We start from the raw sequence: 20762 nt of genomic DNA, 5'->3' as shown, positions 1-20762 counted from the left end.
AAGAGGAATCTTGCTTGAAGATTTAAATTATTATGACTTAAAAGTATTGGTGATTATTGCGCACACCATGATAACCATTATAACTAGATATAATTAAGTCACTAAGAGACCGAGGGGCACAACAGGGAAGGTGCATCTCGGGAGTGCATCCCTTAGCCGAGCGTCAAGCCTCCGTGGAGCTCGTATTTTTGATCAGTGGTTTCTTAGATTGCTTGTCTTGTTGTTGTTTGTTTGTTTGTTTATTTATTTATTTCTGGCGTGTGTGTGTGTGCGTGCGTGTGTTACGGAAGGAACATCTTCAAAATGAAGCCATCTTTCATATTTGTAATAATCCTTAATCCCCCCCCCCCCCAGAATATTAAAGGTGATACGTCGACGACAAACGCAACCGCGGGTTGGTTTTGGATTTCCGAACCACCGTCGAGCCGAAGAAAGATGCGAACAAGTCAGAGCGCCTCGTCGCTCCAGCTCTTTACCATCAAGACCGTCCACGGTGCAGGCAGCACCGGCCAAGGCAAGGCCGTCGATGACGGCGCTGATGACGACGACGGCATTCGGAAGGACAATGAACCGGCGAACGACGTGGTCAAACAAGCCGCCATCGTGCCGCGTCGATCCGTAAGCCTTGTCAACATCGGAGGGTTGAAAGAAGGCATGGCAAAGTCGGAGTTATCGATAAAAATTAGTAGAAGCGATCTAAAGCAGAAGACAGCGGACAATGATCAAGTTGTCGACATTGCGTTTGAGCGAGACGGTGCGGCCGAAAACGTCGGTCACCCAACCTGTGTTGATCGCGAATATTTGAAGAAGAAGGATCCATCGGAGGCCCAGAAACCTGAAGGCGACGTGAGGTCCTCTTCTAAAACAGAAGAGGCGATTCAAAGTTCAACCACGAAAGGCAGTGTAGCTGGAGACATCGATGATCAATTTAATGCTATATCCATTCTGGTATGTTTATACGTAGACATATTGTATTACAATTTGAGCGCTTTGATCATCGTTCAAAAAATAAACTGGGGCCTAGCTGTTGCATTAAAAAGTTACTTTTGATAGCAAGCTTAAAAATCAAACGTAACTTTCTTTCAGCCAATCAGAATCAAGATTTTATGACTTAAGTTTGATTTTGTGTTTGATATCAAATGTAACTTTTCTAGGTAACAGGCTCTATGACGTACACAAAAGTGTCGTCATGGCCCCCCTGGTAAATTTTCCAGTCGGGCATAATCATTATCTCAGTCTTCACGTCCAGTGTTCAAAGAAGCAGCAAAGTAGTTCAGGTCCGTTCACAAAGGGGTATGCATTTTTAAAGCTATAACACTTTGAAATAGATTCATTGCAAGACTGTCTCAAATGACCAAGAAACATTATATTTCAAACACACATCATTATGTAAAATGGCAAAAATTACTGTATTTAAATAGGGGCATCATACTTCTGTCACCCCCCCCCCCCCCATGAGCGAAAGATGATTGCGTTTCCAGTTTTTAGCGAAGTCACGAATGTTTTGTTGTGTGTTTGATGTTGTTATTGTATTGCTGTTGTTGATGATGATGTTATTCTTCTTAGACAAGGCCCAATCATGTTTTTTAATTCCCTTTTCACCTTTTGAATTTCAGGAGGACAAGCTCCAGAAGTCACAGAGAACTATCAAAGCCTTGAACAAAACCAACACAAGCTATAAGGTAAGATTTCTCTTATCACTGGCTCATTAAAACCCAAAAACTTTATCATCGCTGAAACCAACCAAAATGAGAGGTTTTACTTTCCTTTACTCTGCTGTCATTATTTAATTTCATTTTCTTACATTTATTCATTTTCATTTTCAACAAAGAATATACGCGTGCTCAAAACATCACGCAAAGAAGCGATATACATATTCTACATTATATTGATTTTTATATACAGTAAACACACAATAATTGTGAAGCCGAGACGCATGACTATTATGTATTGAATAATGTCGAAAACGTCGAAAATGAAGGGGAAGCTCAAAAGCAGAACTTGTAATACACATTCCTCTCTAAAAAGGTACAGAAAAATGTTGCCATAAACGGGCAGAGCAACATACATTTATAGTATGACAACAACACATCGGACATAAAACTGAAAAACCATAGTACGAAATGAAACCATATAAGGTTGCCTTGTTGCAGCAAGGAAGGGGGGGGGGGGTGAGAAGGAGTCATGAGTTGAGTTTAAAACCGATCATTTTGGACTCAGGGAAGGAAACTACAGATGGGAACAAATCCTCGCGCAAAACTCAAAATTCGGAGGGAGGAAGAAAATGCGTACACGGACGGGCATCAGAATTGAGTTGGACGAATTGTATCATTGAATCGAAGTAATGATGTGAAAAGGTTTGGATAACCGAAAATTATCTTCGGTGATCTATTTTGTAAACAATATCACGGAATTATTTTGAGAGCGTTGACTGAAACGCTGGCTGGTGGTATAAACTCATCGCTTGACACATGGCTTTACCATTGCGTGCCTCGGTGTTTCTTACTTAAAGACATTATGAGTTAAACAGAAGATGGTTTTGGTTTCTTTTAAAAGAATCGAGACCTGCAAATGTCATCTTCTCTTCTTCTTTGTATTCAAAATTTGATGGTCTGTCTGTTTGCTCCGCAGGATGAGCTAACAAGGGTGACTGAAACATTGGCCGACGAATCGAGCTCGAGGCAACTTCTACGAGAGGAGTGAGTGGACTAGACGCGCAATATGACACATTATTATCCACACAGAGGATTTTTAGAGCCCAAATACAAGCGTTATTTTGTCAACGCACCTCATAACCTCCGACCCACTTAGAAAGTTTGTTGAACTCGACCAATATTTTTTTTTTTTTTTTGCCGAGGCGACCAATATTTAAAATATTGGACGGCAAGAGGGGGAGTCCCCAAAGTTTTTATAAACTACACCGTGATTGGTTTGATATTCAGTGTACGAGATGACCCGAAATATGAAGTAAAAACGTCTGTGATTGGTCAATCACGAATCAACTAAAATATCGTTTTTTCTAAAATTCTGTGTTTATACAAACAAATTTCATATATTAATTAGTTAAAATTGTACATCAAAATACATAGATCACTGTTTTATCTGGGAATGAAGTGGATTAACTTGCACTGAAGAGTGTACCATACCCCATGTCAGGATCAAGTACAGTAGGAGAGCATACAAAACTCAGAGACAGAAAAGGTAAGTGAAAATATTCTTTGCTGAAATCCTCTGTAGGATAATAATGATAATATTGGATGTCCTATTTTCGGTAATACAAGGAAATATTGGACTTGCTAAGCAGAATATTGGACTCGTCTTCGACTCGTCCAATATTTGTGCATAGCTCGTCCAATATTTCCTTGTATTAACCTCAAGGCCATCCAATATTATTTAAGTGACAGTTGTCGTGTCGTTACCAATATTTTTTGAACATTATTTTTGCATTATGTTGTACAAGCAGGGAGGTCTCTCCCACCCATTGGTACAAATGTATACATACGGAATTGTTTAAAGATATGAGGATTTGTGTGTTCGTTTGGGGTAGCTAAACTGCAAAGCCCCACTGAAAGTCGGATAGAGTCAAACCTGTCTATAGCGGCCACCCAAGGGAGACGCAAAGAGAGGCCGTTATAGACAGGGGTGGCCGCTACAGACTGCTTATCTGATATTTCCTGTGTATTGCATACTATGTACATGTATCATCATCGTTGTATATATCTTATTACTTACGTGTACAAACTTGTAATTTTTGGACAGACTGGACGCATCAAGAAAGCTCTGTTGCGAGTTGTATGAGCACCTGCTGACTGAGAGGTCGGCAAAGCGCAGATCGCATGATGTTGACGAGGTCGAGCGCCATCTCCTGCCAGAAAATTTCCAATATGCGCTGTCGGATGCTGCTGTCCAGACGGATGATTATACCGTGCCAAATTCACAACTAAATTCGGCGAAATCAAAGCTGTGTGCGTCAACTGTAAGTTTCTTTTACCATATTCCTGATGTAATAATTGAAATTTTACTAAATGTAAGTCTAAATCGTTGCAGTGAAATGTTAGCATGTTTGTCAAGTAGTTCTAACGTTAGAATGAATGAATGATGTACGTAGCTCGTTCGTTCGTAGGCCCACCCATATCGTACGGTCCCTTGTATTGGAAAATTTGTTATGGTGTAGACTAGAGTTGTAAAACCCCTTTTTTAGAGATGTTTAACATCAGCAACCACTACGGGATCTAGGGACTCAGTTTCTGCCCAAATGAGTAATTATGCATTCTCTTAGGATCTCTTTCGTAACTTTGTGGAGAATTAATGGCTGTAAACATTAAAAGTTAATAGAATTGACTAGCAATGTCAATGTCAATGTCATGACTCTATGAGTTCTGAAATCTATTTATGTTCCCTTTTATATGGTATGACTATGGGATGGAGTGACTGTCTGGTGTAAACAAATGACTCTAACATGACATGACATTATCCTGTCTAGACCGTAGACCCAGTCTGTAACAATACACACACTTGACTGACAAGTAAATTTTGATGTCTAATTCCGCGAAAAACTTCTCATTTATAATAAATTTAATTACATTTGCTGGGTCAGTTTTTCGCTTCTTAGATAGACTCCACACTATTGATACATACGCTATTGCAACGGTTTCAACTGTTCTGGTTGAAACGCAACTGTGACCCAGTTCTCCCTGCCAAAAAATGGTTATTATTATTTTTTCCAGCTTGGTTTTCAAACCACTCTGGAAAAAATATATACAGGATTAATCATTAAACATTTTGACTCGCCTCTTCCACTGTTTCCTCCTGTTTTCTGGTTGTTTCCTCCACTTCTTTGCAGCGCTCCCGAATTCATCGCCGCCTTGATTTGAAAAATGACCACACGAACATCTATGGCAAGTCAAATGCTCCATACAATCACTATATCGGTACACTTACGTTTATTGACTACAGTACTAGTAAGTTGTTAGAGCACTAATTTAACTTTGTAATATTGTGAATGAGCATTTGGCTTGCCATAGACTTTGTGCGGTCATTTTTCAAACGAAGGCGGCGATGCATTGGGGAGCGCTGCAAAGAAGTGGAGGAAACAACCAGAAAACAGGAGGAAACAGTGGAAGAGGTGAGTCAAAATGCTTACTGATTAATCCTGTATATATATTTTTCCAGATTGGTTTGAAAGCCAAGCAGGAAAAAATAATAATAATCATTTTTATGCGGGGGGAACTGGGTCGAAGTTGCGTTTCAACCAGAACGGTTGAAACCGTCGCAATAGCGTATGTATCAATGGTGTCTGTCTAAGAAGCGAAAAACTGACCCAGCAAATGTCATTATTATAAATGAGAAGTTTTTCGCGGAATTAGACCTACTTGTCGGTCAATACACACACATACCACAGCACAGGTACAATGTAGTGTCTGTACTGTAGTATGCCTTAGCGCATTAGATCTAAATGCAGTGATGTGCTGGCACAGCAAAGCCGATACATTGATATTTGATTTGACACTGTGTCGATAGACTAACAGTTTTCTACATGTAGACATCCATCAGTATTCAAACATTCACATTTTCATGTGATTTCTTTTAGATACAGGATCATGAATGCAGCGGCCAGCTCAACCAGGCACAAAGTACGTGAAATACCTTGGAATTTGGATGCTTCCTGCATTTCAATAGTCTATTTGTACATAAATGTAGACTTTCTGTTTTATACCCATATTTGTACAAAATATAACTAATGCAAGCCACCCATGATTAACCACAATGCCGTCCAATATTTGACTGCCTGCCACAAGTAGAAACCTATTCACTTTTGCACACGGTCGAACCTTTGAGCGGGTGCCAATAACCATGCAGGTGTTCAGCACTCTCTTATTTCAAATTGACTTTTTATTACTGCAACAGCATATATAAGTCTATAATTATTGCTTCTGTATCACTCTTGATGGCAAGTAGCAATGTAGATGAAGATTAGAAAAGTAATGAATAATGTGTGCAACACAAGTAAAAAGTGGCAAAATGCATATATACTTGTAAGTTAGGCAAGCACTGAACGGTTATCTTTCTGGCTTAAGAGTGCATTTGAGGTCAAACTGTGTAGCTATCCATGTCTCTGTTTTTGTTGTTTTTCTTATGGGAGGACACTTTGCTCAGAGTTGCAATACACACTAAACAAACAAAATGGTACCATCTGATATTATAGATGCAACCACATGTTTGCTGGTGTGAAGTGTATTTTTGACAGCTATAAATTTAGAGCCCAACACGATATTGCAGACAATAACCATACATATCATACTGTAATACATTGACTTTTTCATGCTTTGTCTCCTTTTATACAGATGGACCAAGATCAGACCTGTACCTGTTCAGACTATTGGAAGAGTATCAGGAGACACAGAAGCACATGGAAACTCAGGTAGAGATAATTCTGCTTACTCACACAACAAAACTGACCTTTATGAGTAGTGGGGTCTTTATCTAATGACTCATAGTTTCTTTCCAGAAGGAGATTCTCTATCATTTCAAGTTCCATTAATTGCATTTACTGTGGCAGTGGTCAGGAAACAAATATAATCCTGAAACCCCAAACTGATCACTCAAATTAAAGTGTTTCCATAGTAAAAATTGCTCTAACTGTACCCGTTCGTAAGGATCTCCATGTGTTACTTTATTTCATGATAATGTTAATGTTGGAGACATTTTTGATAAAACTATTTTCTCATCTAGAAATACACAAAATGATACTTGATAGGTGTCAGGTCATATCAAAGATGTTTCTTTGGTCTTGTTTGTTTTTCATGTTTTATTTGGTTTTGGTGTGTTGTTTATCTTTTTCTCTTTTTTTTTTTTTTGGGGGGGGGGGTCAGAAATAGGGAGCTTCTTGTTTACAAATCAGATTGATGTGCTTCATTTATAATCTTTTTACTTGTTCTCAGCTGACGAACCTCAGCCTGCAGTGCAGAGACAAAGATGCCAGCTTGAAGGAAACCAAGGAGAAGTTGGTCGGCCACATCAGGCTTAACTCCCTGCTGCAGTCAGATAAGGGTTAGTGACCTTCTAAAGTGCGGGACAAGTTCTATGATGCATTCAAAACAGTGGTCGTTTCAACAGGCCAGGTCCTAGTGATGGGCTGGTTGACACCAGGGCCCTGTTTTATGAAGAGTTAAAATTGATTATAAAGTTGATTTCTATGATAAGTCTATGGCAGGCTGTGTGTTCAGGAAATTTTAAATCGATTTTATCTTTTGATAAAATTGGGCCCCTGGTGCCTCCTCAGTCAATTTTATACATCTATTTTCAGTTATTCTGTTTATTTTCAGTTATTTTCAGTTATGACCCATTCAGTCATATATTAAAAGACCTTTTTTTTTTTGGACAAACTGTCGATTAAAATTTATTCTGACAAAAATTGTTTAGTGGAGAGCTAATAGCATTTCCCTGAAATCCAGAAGGTATAATTACAGAGCAATTTGTTTGGTTTGAAACAGTGATTTTATGATCGTTATCACACATAATCATCGAAAATGCTACCATTCGAAGTTGATCATTATGCAAATATTACAGTGCATATAGTTTGCTTCCATAGGCCCTATATGATAGAATCAGTTCTATTCAGTCATTTGACATTGATCAATATGAAAATATTACAGTGCATATAGTTTGCTTCCATAGGCCCTATTTAATAGAATCAGTTCTATTCAGTCATTTTGACACTGTTTTGAAGTACACATGTACTGCAAGTACTGTATATTTTTCCATTTGTAGGTCATTTAGCTGCAAATCCATACTGCTTTGAAATACTTTTAGCACAGTTTTGATAACTTCTTATTATCTGAGTTGACAATGTGACTGCTGGCTCTGTGGACTGAAAACTACCACTTGCCTCGAATCCGATCGGTTGAATTTCAGCCTGTCTGGAGGACGCCATCTCGCGGCTGAGAGACGAGGTGCAGTCATGTGACCGTCTTGTCGCGCAGTGTGAAGGGGTGCTGAGAGAGAAGGAGAGAGAGGTCAAAGAACTCCAAGAGAGCAAGGTGAGGAGGGAAAATACTCCCAAGTCCTGACAGTGCTGGGGAAAAGTCTCCCTCTCCAGTTAATATGTAATATTGACCTATGGTGCTTCACAATGATAATGATAATAATAATAATAACAATAATAATAATGATAATAATAATAATAATAATAATGATGATAATAATAATAATAATAATAATAATAATGATAATAATAATGATAATGATAATAATAATAATAATGATAATAATAATGATAATAATAATAATAATAATAAAAATAAATAATAATAAATAATAATAATAAATATTATTGTTATTATTATACACATTTATAAAGCACATAATAATTAAAAAAATTCTCTATGCGCTTGACATAACATATACAATCATCAATACTTGAACAGAGAAGTTTTCAGTGCCTTCTTGAAAGAATCAAAGGAAGATATGCTTCTGATTCAAAAAGGTAATGAATTTCAAAGAGTGGGAGCTGATGATGTGAAGGATCATTTACCATATGTTTACAGGATAGACTGAAAAAAAGATGTGATGATGATCGAAGAGTTCGTGTTGGAATGTGATGATGAATAAGTTCTGTAATGTAAGAAGGAGAAAGATTATTCTGAGCTTTAAAACACATTATAAGTATCTTAAATACAACACGTTTTCCAACTGATAACCAATGAAGTTTACGCAGAATTGGTGTAATAGAGTCCCTAGAGTGTGCACCCACTACCGGTATCAATCTAGCTGCTGTGTTCTGAATTCTTTGAACGCGGTTGACATCTTTCTTTGGAAGGCCATACAACAAAACATTACAATTATCTACATGAGACATTATTAACGAGTGCACAAGAGTTTCAATAGACTTTCTGTTGAGATACTGTCGAATCTGTTCAATTTTTGGAATGGCTATGATTGCTTAGAATTCACCTTGATAGTTGATGAGGGCCCTGTTGCATAAAACTGTGGTAGCTTTAGAATCAATGGTAACTAGGTAATCAGTGGTAAATATCATCGCAACACTGTTCCGTAGTCAATCAAAGCAGAAATTTCTGATGGTTGCCTCGGATCAGATTGCCAAGTTACCATTAATTGTACAGTTACCATAGTCTTATGCAGCGGGCACAGATTAATGTTTCACATTTACATTGCCAGAAAATACAGTTTACATGTTAATAATTTCACCAGCTTCTGTCAATCTACCCTATCAAGACCTAGTATTCTATTTGCTCTACAGCCCATCATGTCGTGATTATAGACTATATTTTCACATAATTTGGAGTATGTGTATTGTTTTTTATCTTTGTATATTTTGTACATTTGTATTTTCTTGTTGAAAGTGAAAATTAATAAATGAAATGAAGTGAAATATTAGATAAGTTGCTGTGAGTCCAGAATTAGCCTCAACAGACAATCCTTGAACATACTGAATGGTTGGCATGGCAGTGTTTGTGAAGAGAGATTGCAATGATGTACCTGTTATGGGATCATCTAGTAATCTGTATTATTTTTTGTTAGCCAGCAAGCTAGTGTGTACTACATATTTCAGTACTTCGCAAAAAAAAAAAAAAAAAAAGAAGCTAAGTGGCAGTATGGCACAGCATGGCATGTCCAATAAAACTTTCTATCACTGATCACAGGTAAAGAAGAAACAGGAATCCCAACAACCCGTGATTGATTGTTATGATATTTATTTCATGATGGTATTTCATTGATCATAGGTTGACACCACAGTACATTCAATGGGCTGAATTCACAGTGGTAGCGTAAATCTAGCCCATGGTGCTCATGGTCTTTCACATGCTCTTGTGAGCATGCATTCATGATTGGATGCATGTTGGCATACATGGACTGCGATACAAATTTACACAATCAAAATTTGAATGATTTGTGTGCTAGATGTAAACTACCTTTGTAAATTCCAGCCATTGAGGTTAGAATAGAGTGATATGCCCTCTGCGTTTGAGATAAAGTATTAGCACCCGACTTTGAGCATGTCAAAGAATATCACAAAATGTAATTAGGGTTAGCCCTAAGGTAGCGCTCTACACTAACTTCCTTTTTGCTGGCGGCCAGTTTTGGTCACCAATATCTTTAAATTTAAAAAAGTGGTGCCCCGAAAACAAAATGTGTTAGCCTGAAATAATGGGAAACCTAATGATTGGTTTAGAATCCTAGTTGCCCAATCGGGCCACTAAAAGATAACCTTTTTGAAAATCTGGTGGCCCAACATCAGTTTTTCAGTGGCCCCGTACAACCGGGCCACTGCTAATGTTGAGCCGTGCCTAAGGCATCAAATGTTCTTTAATTTTGATTAAGTCTGCTTTCCTCTGAAATGTTATATCATCTTTCTGTTACTTGTAGGTACTTATAAAATATTCAGTTACTGTTTCACTATAATCATGTGAATGTGGGATGCATTACCACATGTTTTGTAATCTTGTGCCTCGAGGGCCATCTGTCTGTCCGTGTCTCTCCATAAAGAGAGGCCCAGTGCCTCATGGGAATCAAATCATGGAAGGGATGGATTGAAGCGATATTGAGCTGTTCTTCACGTTTCCTTCCACAGTTTGAGTTGGAGCGGCGAGTGGCCGAATTTGAGTTCAAGGAGGCCGAGTTGCAGAAGATGGCCTCCAGCCTGCAGGACGACATCGGGGACCTCGCCGCGGAGAGGAAGCGACTGCGGAAGTGTGTCAAGAAGGCGTCTCGTCAACCATCTCACCAGCAGGTAGAGTCCCATCGCTCATTCTTCTTCTTCTTCTTCTTCTTCTTCTTTTCTTCTTCTTCTTCTTCTTCTTCTTCTTCTTCTTTTTCTTCTTCTTCTTCTTCTTCTTCTTCTTCTTCTTCTTCTTCTTCTTCTTCTTCTTCTTCTTCTTCTTCTTCTTCTTCTTCTTCTTCTTCCTCTTCTTCAGGGATACTGTCCTGTCCACCACCCCAATGCAGGGGCCACCCAGACAGGGGGTGTGCCAATGTTGATGGTGCAGAGAGAGAAGTTAGAAGTTAATTGCTTTATTCTTGGATGCTGTGGAAAGCTGCTGTATTGAAAGTATATTTGTTTTTAATGTCTGTGACTCCCGATGAAAGTGCATTTTACTCTGTTTTGTTTTATTTTATTAATCTATTTGTTTCATATCTTTTTTATTCTTTATTTTTGAAAGTATCCGTTTTTATGTAAGGATTCTGTCCTTGCTTTACGGTATTGACAAATAGAAATCATCCCATAACCAGCAATAAAACTAATTGCATCAACAGGAAAAGATAAATGGGATTAATTCAAAACATGCTGTTGGTCCCCAAGAGTAAACACGTAGGCGTCACTAATTTCTTGTCACAACTGTGTGTTCTTGTCAGGACAGTGTGATGAAAAAGGATGATTTTTCTTAGTGTTATTTGCACGGACTTCCTGTACAAGTTATCAAGTGTTTTGCATTAGTGCAACAATATTAAAATGAGTTTCATCTTGGTTTTGCTGCGAGTGTTTTGTTTAGTTCTCTGTGGTTATAGGCCAAAAAATTAATATGTATCTCTTTGAGTGTGTATTTGTGTGTGTGTGTGTGTGTGTGTGTGTGTGTGTGCCTTAACAGGAGCAAACCACTTCTATCATCAGCTATAAACAGGATTTTTTTTAAAATTAAATAAACAAAACAAAAGTACTAATTGCAGTCACGTGGAAACTTATCAAGCATTGCACATAGGGTACGTGAATCAATTGTATTTAATGTCAGTGACACGTTTGTAGATTGTACTATAGATACAATCACCAAGAATGTTAGGCCTGGATAGTGAGTAAGTTTTCTATTGTTTTTGTATTTATCGAGTTTGTTGTGTTGCTCAAAATTCAGCTTGCAATGGAGTCCTTTGAATGAAAAGTTGCAGTATCAACTCTGTCTCCCAATCACATGGAAGAAATTACAGAGTGATGGTTGATATATGAGCAAAGAAACAGCATAATTTATCAAGCTCATTAGGGTCATATCTTGTAAACAGACATTTAACCCATTGAAGACATACTGATAAGTGATATTCCTATTATTAACATGCATTTCCCATTCACCCCAGCCCGAGAATACTCAGCACTAATCTTCAACGGGATCAGAAACCTTGCATGTCGAAATGACAAAAATTAACATTGACTAGAGTGCATCAATGTGAAATATGAGTTTGCGTGACCCCGATAAAGAGTAGGATACAAGTCAGCTTTTCACAATTTTTTTCCATTTTTAGAAATTTAGGCAATGTTTTAATTTAGTTTGCAGCAGCAGCAGAAGTGATTACAAGACGAGACAATCGGGCTCTTGTGTACCCTTTATCCATTACATGTCATGAGAACTTCTATGCCGTTTAAAAGCAAAGCTGAAAACAGATGAATTAGTGAATTTATAAGTAGACTTATGTGAGAAACTGGGTTCATTCATTTATCTACAGACTGTTTTTTTAATGTTCCTTCGTTTGTTCATTTGATTAATGTTATCTAATCAAGACATACTCTGCAAAGCTTTACTGCAACTTACGATGTGCATCAAAAAGACAGTTCGTTTTAAACTCAATAAAAATTTTGAGTGAAGATAGCATGTTTTGAGTTCTAATTATTTGCCCCTCCCCCCCCCCCCCCCACTTTCAGTAAATGTGTTTGGCAAACAGTCTTATGAATTACCACTGATGATCACTTGTCTTTGCATGTGGCTAGATGCTGTGTACCACGTGAGTGCTGAAGTGTTAGCACCTATTATTCAAGCCTCCACAAGTGTGTCCTTGTTTTTGCCCTTAAACTCCCATGAACCTTCTCTGTGTGTTAGTTTTGTCTACCAGTAACAATATTCTGTGCAAGTTCTCATCTGTCATGGACACTTGAGCCAGACATGTCAAGGAACCTTCTTAAATGAGGGGCCTTGTCACACCCCCCCCCCCCCCTTTTTTTTTTTAAAGAGGACAGTGAAAAGCGAAGTGCTGGCTGTGGTAGCTTCCTGCTCTGATTGGACGAGAGTAAACGTATTAGATCTGCGTTTGTTTGCACCTAGGTCATTTATATATTTTCCTGATGATGGGTAAAAGGAGCTTATCAACGTGTTGCCAGAGTTTTATCCCAAACAGTTTACATCTGCTGGTACATTTGTGGCATCGTCTTTGTGCATTTCGTGACCATAAACTCACCTGCTAGGTGACGTGTGTATTCAGTGAAATCTGTTTTGAAATGAAGTGGTTAGTGACGTTGATGAGTCATGTCTCCAGGCTTTATTAATGGGGTGTTGATAATCTTGCCAGAGTACTAGGAAGCACACATATGAGGGTCAATTTTATACCTTCCTGTCGTTGATGTCTGAAAGAAGTATGTTGAGGTTTTCATGGTGCTGTCAATTCTATGCCAGTTGTTTCTTTCCTGAGTACCTGAGTACCCACAATTCACAGAATCTGTCATGAAATATTGCATTTCCACGGTTTGAATGTAAATCATAACCCAGTTTGTTGGACAAGTCAAAGAGATACTGCTGAAGTTGCCCACACGTGGTAGTGGAAATCAGGGGACCCTATCACAGGGCTTTAAAATCAATCCTAATTCAACTGATCTTTGGGACAATTTTGGGATCAAACACTCCTCAGAAGTTTGGAACTAATTCATGAAGGCATTTGGGAATAGTATCTTGTACCCACCTTTGCACGTTCTAGAATATATCTTGAATGTCTATGCATCCTTCCAGACTAAATCTGGTCTGAATCTGTCCCAACTTTAGGTTCATTGTTTGGCTTGATATAGTTCCCATGTTAGCAAAACAGGGCCCAGGTGCTTTCCAGTGATATAAAACAGTCCAGATTGGCTTAGGGTTTGCTTGCAATTGACCATTGCAAAATCTCACTCCCATTTTTGCCATTAATTTCACACACTTAACATGTGGAGAGTATCACTGCATGATAAATGTTATGTTGTCTCGATACCTCCTGAATGTTTTGTAGGTCAAGTTAAGAGGGAGAAGTAATCTGTTATTTCAAGACACCCTGAGTGACAATGTGTGTCTCTGCCAATGAAAAAACAAACAAAAAGGGAACAGAGTAACAGACTTTACATTGTCCTTGCCCACTTGTTTTGTAATAGATTTAATGTGGTGTTTTTTTATTGGACTATTAAAAGATATGCCAATATAACTGTTAAGTTAATTTTTACTCTGTTTCTGCTGCAAACTGTAAAATGTGTTTCATGGATCTAATCAGTTTGTTGACTTGACCACGAGGTTTCAACATGAATTTAATACTTCAGTGGTGGCACATTGCTCATTATACATTATATTGTCATTACTGTCATTATCGTAATCATGGTACATGTTGTATTTTTTCAATATTAGCATTTTTGTTATCATAGCAACTGCTCCCTCTATGATTGTTTTACCTCAAAGATGGATGTCTTGCATGAGCAACTCATTAAATTGATTGTCATCCATTTTATTCTAAGCATTTATGGAACTTGGGTTATGTTGAACAGCAGTTTACCATCAGTCATTGTAATGTCTGTGTCAACAAAGTCGTTCATTTTTTTTTTTTTTGTATTGCTGAGCTCAAGGAAAGGGAAAGTAACATAACACATTCTCCAACCCTGTTATGCTGTCACAATGTGGAAGACAGGCTGTTATGTCCAGAACATTACTTTCCACTGTATTTCAATAGACATGTGGAGAACTCTACATCCATGTTTAGGATGAGCTTGTTTTTTGCCGCAGAGTGATGCGTAGTCCACTGATCACGGAAGTGCAGAAAGGGAGTCCCAGCCATCATCTGGTCTGTCCTCGTGGCAGATGTCATGATGAGGCTTTCACACGCACGCACATGTGGATCTCATGACTAGCATTACTGCTCCTACCTCATGTGTGTAGGTGTGTACATGTCTGTGTGTCGGTGTGTCTGTGTTTGTGTGTGTGTGTGTGTGTGTGTGTGTGTGTGTGTGTGTATGTGTACAGTCATCTGCAGTGACCAGCTGTTTCATCATTTCATGTCATGCCAGCCCTCGGCCTTGAGCGGCCATAATTAGTCAGTGACCACAACTGGCTTGCCCTCAAGCTGTCACTTGCAGTGTCTAACTTGATAGTTTTGCCTTTCCATTTTCTCTCAGTGGGCATGGCCGGCTTCAATTTTGTGCACGTGCCAGCTTATGTAAAGCCAATTTTGTGCACTTGCCGACTAATGTGAAGAGAACTTGATTTACAATTAACACAAGAGAGATACTGTATACGCTATATATTTCGCGGGGGTTTTATTTTCGCAAATTTCGCGAGTCGGGAGCTATTCGCGAAATTAACAACATGCGAAAATATTACCTTCCAAAATGAATCCCTTGCCTTGATGATACGAACATTACGGCTTACCGAACAGACCCATACTGGCTAAGCTTGTTTACGTACATATAGCACGTTCACGTCTACTTACGTATACTGCAGAGAGCCAATCCATTATCGCTAGGGGACCACTCGTCAGAAATCTAGCACGATGGACTTAACCACTTCAAAAATGTTGAATTCTAACTTACTAGTTCGCAGAGTTTGGTAAGTTTTTTTCATGCAGTGTATAAACTAGTATCATTCTTATTTGCCTGTAAGTTGAAAATTCACACTTTCTTTGCCACTGCATATTTTCTCTGGTCCCCCAATCGCGAATTTAACCACTCGCGAAAATGTGTGACAACGGCAATTCGCGTAAATTTATGTACGCGAAAATTATAGCGTATACAGTATATCGACAAGGTATGCCCATTTATGTTCTCTTGAAGTAGCTAGTTTGAAGCTGCAGTATATATACATGTATCCACCATTTGAAGATGCTTAAAATTGAACTTTTCTGATGTTGCATTGTCAGGCTGTTGTAAGATAATGGAAAACAGTAAAGATAACAAAAACAAATCAATGCGGTGATCTCAATGTGCTTTGAGTTTTAGCTGCGTGGCAGGTTCTATCACATCTGTAATGCTTTGGATAGAGAGGAGTATACACTGCAGGAAAAGAAACTAACGTTGTGTGATGGATCGGAAAGAAGTGGCATGTACGGTTATCACATCATCTTGTTTTCATTTGTACAGGCAAAACTGGTTAAACCTGAACGGGCAGATTCAAGGGAAGTGGAGTTGCAGGTATGAACCTGTTAAATGTCAGATGTATGATTTATGACAAATCCCAGGGGTTTTTAATGTAGCTCACTGCAGTTGCCTTGTGCTCTCATGCATAATGCTCTGCAGCTGTTAGTGTTCAAATTCAGTGCGCAGGCTTGTGAGAATGAATTGTTGCAATGTGTAAATTCAGTAAAGTATATCATAGGGGGATGAAATGTCTTGTGTTTGCTTTGATCTTGTTTGCATGAAGGAAAATTTACCTGAAATTTTTATTGTCAGTGAAGTTTGTGAAAGACAAAGCAAAGTCAGTAAATTTGTCATTTGATAAAATGCATTTGATAAAATGAAAGATGATAATGAAAATGATAATGAAAATGGTTTGCTTGTCTGTGAGTATGTAATGTGCTATTCTGCAGGGAATAATTTTCAAACTCAAATTTGATTAGCAATTTCAGCTGGTGAAAAGTATCTTCAATGATATCCTGTACACTTCTATGTAAGAAAACTGCTACACAAAAGTTAGTTTGTGTAGCAGTGGTGTAAAAATGCATAGCAAATTGTGATGCGATACCAAGAAAATTATTCCCTGTTCTGTGAGCATCAAACAAACAATGATAAAGAATTGGGTTGTTCTGTGTGCTTTAAAATGTTATTGTTGCAATATTTTCTTGAAGGACACATTTTATTTAGGACTATGCTTAAGAGATATAATGGGTAACCTGTAATGTCAGCCATCAAACAGGGCAGAGGAAGATCTGAGACAAATTATACCTTGTGAACAAAACAGTGGAAAGTCTTCTCAATGGCTATGTAGCCATGTCAATCTCAGAGATGATACATTTGTACATTTCCCCCTAATTTTACACAAATCCCATGCTCTGACTTCAGCTTGTTCTCCTTGTGTATTATTGTCAGATTGGATTTGTTTCCATATGGATGACTTGTTACTTCAGATGAGATACAGTGTATATGTGAGAAGTTTTAGCCTTTTTCTGAGTGTGTAGAAACATGTAGAACAAATATTTCTGAATAGACTGTGATAATAGATGGTTTTACATGAAAGCTTCTCCCAATGTGATTCCTGCTTTCAAGATGATGTGGCTTAGCCAGCTGACCACATCCGTATGAATATGTTGAATGAGGCGAGATTCTTGATGTGCAGATAGGTAGAGCCTACAGATTCAAAACCAGTTTGTGATGCACTACCTGTCCTAATTGTGGTATGGCACAAGCTCAGCTACATACATTTGTAAGTTAGAGTTTTGAAATAATACTTCTCTCTTCCCATTTAATGCAGACCAAGGCCCAACTGCTGGATGCCATCAGAGAGATCGCCTTCAATCGTCCATCTCTGGCATCGGAGAGGGATACTCCCCGACCGAGAGGAACAAAGGAGACTTCTGTTGTTCTGACGCAGAGGCAGGTTAATCAGCAAGGTGATGATGACAAGTCTAGGAGGATGCAGAGCTACACCACCTGTTCTGTAGCCAAATCGGTCCTTATCACAGCAGGGGAGGATACCGTTCTTCTCCAGAGAACCAGTTCTCATAGCATTAGTCAGGAGACTCTCCCTTCCATAGCGACCAAGGATGCGGGGGCCACATTGGAGAACGCGGAAGAAAACCAGGAGTCTGCAGGTCCTCTCTGTGACTCCAGTGAAGACATAAGTGAGTGCAGTGTGGATTCCCTACAGCCAGGTGGTTCCAAGAAGCGTCATACTGCATGGCAAGAGCTGAGAGCAAAGCGCCAAGCAAGAGAGCAACTGCAGAGGTGTCCCTGGGATTACCATGCATCGGACACCACAAGCCAGGCTTCTTCTTGCCTGTGTAAGAGTAGCCCGCTGCAAGCAGGGCATTGTGAAGACTGTGAAGTGTCGTCATCCTGCCAGAGGCTGTACGGTGATGTGATCAACGAACTGCAGTGCAGAAATGCCCTCGATGCTGCAAGCAACAGCAGCAGCCTTCCCAGGTTTGGTATGAATGATACTCCACTGCGACAAGGGACACCCTCCCTCGATGCAGAACAGAAGTCGAAGAACAGCCCCCGAGCCAGTGGGCATCGGACCAGCAGCAGCAGATCCTCCTTCCAAGGGAAGGGTGTTGGTACAGTACAGGATAGGTATGGAGACATAGGAACCAACGGGAAGACTCTTGCAGGAAAGGGTGATCATATTGTACGGTATCAACGTGACACACCACAGCAGGCATGCTCCTCCAACAACTCGAACGACTCCAACCGTGATGACAACCAGGGCAGTCCCCTTACTGTTGGTGATGGAGAAATTGCCAAGTGCCGCGTTCCAGATGTAGAATCCTTGATGGGAGAAACCTCTCCTGTAGGTATACAGGCAGTTGGTCTAGAGTCTGATTTCCTTGCGACCAAACAAGAGGTAGCAGTTGGCAATGACATGAAGAAGGATGATGCTCATGAGCAGCGGTTTTCACATGAAGTGGCAAATGATGATTTTGACTCTAATGAAGACTTGCAATTTCGTGGGGGAAGGGAAAAATATGGTGACAAGCCAGTGTCTTTGTCATCAGAAAGTGACATGGACCATGAACTGGGAGAAACTGATTATGGTATTGATGACACAAATGATGAAGATTTTCAGGATATTCAGCCACTAGATGAGGGCAGTCTTGAAACTCTGGAGGATGGGTGGACATCTTCTGAAGATGAAGAAGAATTAAGGCAAGTTGCATATGCCAATACCTTCCGAAAGGGGACTGCACGACCACCTGCACAACCTCAGACCAGACCTCACCAGCACAGTGAGAATGACAGCATGGTAGAGCGAAGTAGTGAAGAGGATATTGTCGGTAAGATGCAAAAAAATGCTGTCATTGAACAGCACTTTTCCAACAGTGCTGTTGACCACCAAGGACTTTGCATTGCTGGGAACCTCAAACAAGATGCGAAAGCTGGACTTCGCAAACCTGGGGATAGAATTATCTTATATCCCCAGAGAAGCAAACCTCAGTTGAACCCCACAAGTGCGAGGGATGCATCAGAGGGACCGAACAATCGTCTGGAGGGACTGGCACAAAGTCGCGTCCACCGCAGACCTCAGAGACATTGTCGAGTGGGCTGTGTGGATGCCACAGCCACACAAGATACAGACCTTGGGGCGAGCAGACTTAGGCGTGTCCAGAAACTGACGTACAAGGATGCTTGTCTCTCTGATGAGGACTCTCTTTCAGATGAAGAGGCCGAGTATGGAGCTGGGGAGAACTCACCTGTGGCTGAGGGTCTGATGCTACGCAAGAAGGTGATGGACAACTATGCCACCAGGGCAAAAGACAGGTGAGAGGTGTCTCACGTTCACTAACCGTGATTTTTATATGATTATTTCAAACTGTTCATTCTGGTTGTAGCTAGGTGCGGAAGTCTTCCCCTGAGAGAGAAAAAAAAATGTTAAGAGAAAATTTTGCTGTAGCTGAAGGCGAAATCATGATTACAAAGTGTCGTGGCCTCAATCTTCCTGTCTGAGGGGCAATTTCCTGTGCCTAAAATTCACTGCTGTCTCATTGTGATCAAAATATAGTTCAGGTAGAAAGCCAAATGATCTGAGCAGGAGTGTTGCCTGAGGTTTGGTAATAACGAACACGTGACGCGTGGTGGTGTGAAGTGCTGTACCCTTCGTTCGCCATGAGCAGCTGCAAAGCGTGCATTGATGTATCGCTTACTAGCAATTTTGTGACAGCGGTGGTGCAGTTTTACCTCTCGATGCTGACTGGCAGCTGCCTTTGATATCTTGCATTCTCAGAGATTTGGAGTTTGAAAATGTGATATATCTTTTTTTTTTTTGCTCGGTCTCTCAAATGTTATGAATCCACATGTTCAGCATCTCATGTGCCGTCCTCATGTTGACATAGCCTCATTTCATTTTGCCGAAGTGGTATTTCTACACTCTCCTTGATGTGTTTGTGTGAAAAAAAATGGGAGAAAGAAATCAGTCTGGATTTTTTTTTATGATAGTTACAGTGAAATTAATCATCCAGAACAGATGTCATTTTTTATGGCTACACATACAATGTGCTTGGTGTCAAATGTTCGCTTTACATGCAGAATTTTAGGGCTAATCAATCACATCTAGTCTGGACTATCTCCGCAAACAGGAGACCCAAATGGCCTATTTATATGTCATGAGAGGGTACGCTGGTCTGTTGAAGAGTTGTACTGTGAAGGTTTTAGTGTGTAAATGACTGATGCTCTTGCATTGAAACTAAGGTCAGGGAGAGGGCACACAGTGTTTACTGGTTGGCATGATTCATCACAGGCACGGCACTCGGCACCCGACTTCGAGTCGGGGTGAGGTCCCACATGCCTTGACGAGCCTCCTCTGACCATGACTGCCTGAAGGTGTACGCTTCACCTCTGCTTCTGGCTTTATATAATTGTGCGTTTTTCTGATGGACTTTGTTGTTCAGCACCGGTGTGGCTATTTGGCCTATATAAGGCTCTGTATTGCTCCATAATTAATGTGATATCGAGGTGATATTTCAGAATGCCTGTCTGCATGTGCTTGTTTGCAAGTGATTATCTTTATTCCATTCTTGAAACCCTAGGGCCTGAATTCACGAAGGTGGTACAAATGAAACGATGGTTTAAATCATGGACAAACACCAAGGAGCACCAAGTGTCGCATGGAATA

General features: G+C 39.7%; 1 protein-coding gene across 1 annotated transcript in view; it reads left to right on the top strand.

Annotated features, from left to right (window-relative positions):
* The first annotated feature begins 654 nt into the window (after positions 1-654).
* The window catches only part of LOC139719364 (uncharacterized), a 79326-nt gene continuing 59218 nt past the window's right edge, over positions 655-20762 (top strand). The window contains exons 1-11 of the mRNA XM_071630779.1: positions 655-948; positions 1617-1682; positions 2632-2699; positions 3760-3976; positions 5591-5633; positions 6345-6421; positions 6942-7050; positions 7915-8039; positions 10592-10750; positions 16079-16129; positions 17406-19411. Of these exons, the coding sequence (XP_071486880.1) occupies positions 655-948; positions 1617-1682; positions 2632-2699; positions 3760-3976; positions 5591-5633; positions 6345-6421; positions 6942-7050; positions 7915-8039; positions 10592-10750; positions 16079-16129; positions 17406-19411 (3215 nt within the window). The remainder of the gene's footprint in view (positions 949-1616; positions 1683-2631; positions 2700-3759; positions 3977-5590; positions 5634-6344; positions 6422-6941; positions 7051-7914; positions 8040-10591; positions 10751-16078; positions 16130-17405; positions 19412-20762) is intronic.

This window comes from Diadema antillarum, unplaced genomic scaffold, assembly GCF_040938485.1.
Source record: "Diadema antillarum isolate AM-2024a unplaced genomic scaffold, OU_Dant_1.0 scf00000109, whole genome shotgun sequence".
Taxonomy (NCBI): Eukaryota; Metazoa; Echinodermata; class Echinoidea; order Diadematoida; family Diadematidae; genus Diadema; species Diadema antillarum.
The sequence above is the reverse complement of the archived record's forward strand: the minus strand, read 5'-3'. Positions and strand labels throughout refer to the sequence as shown.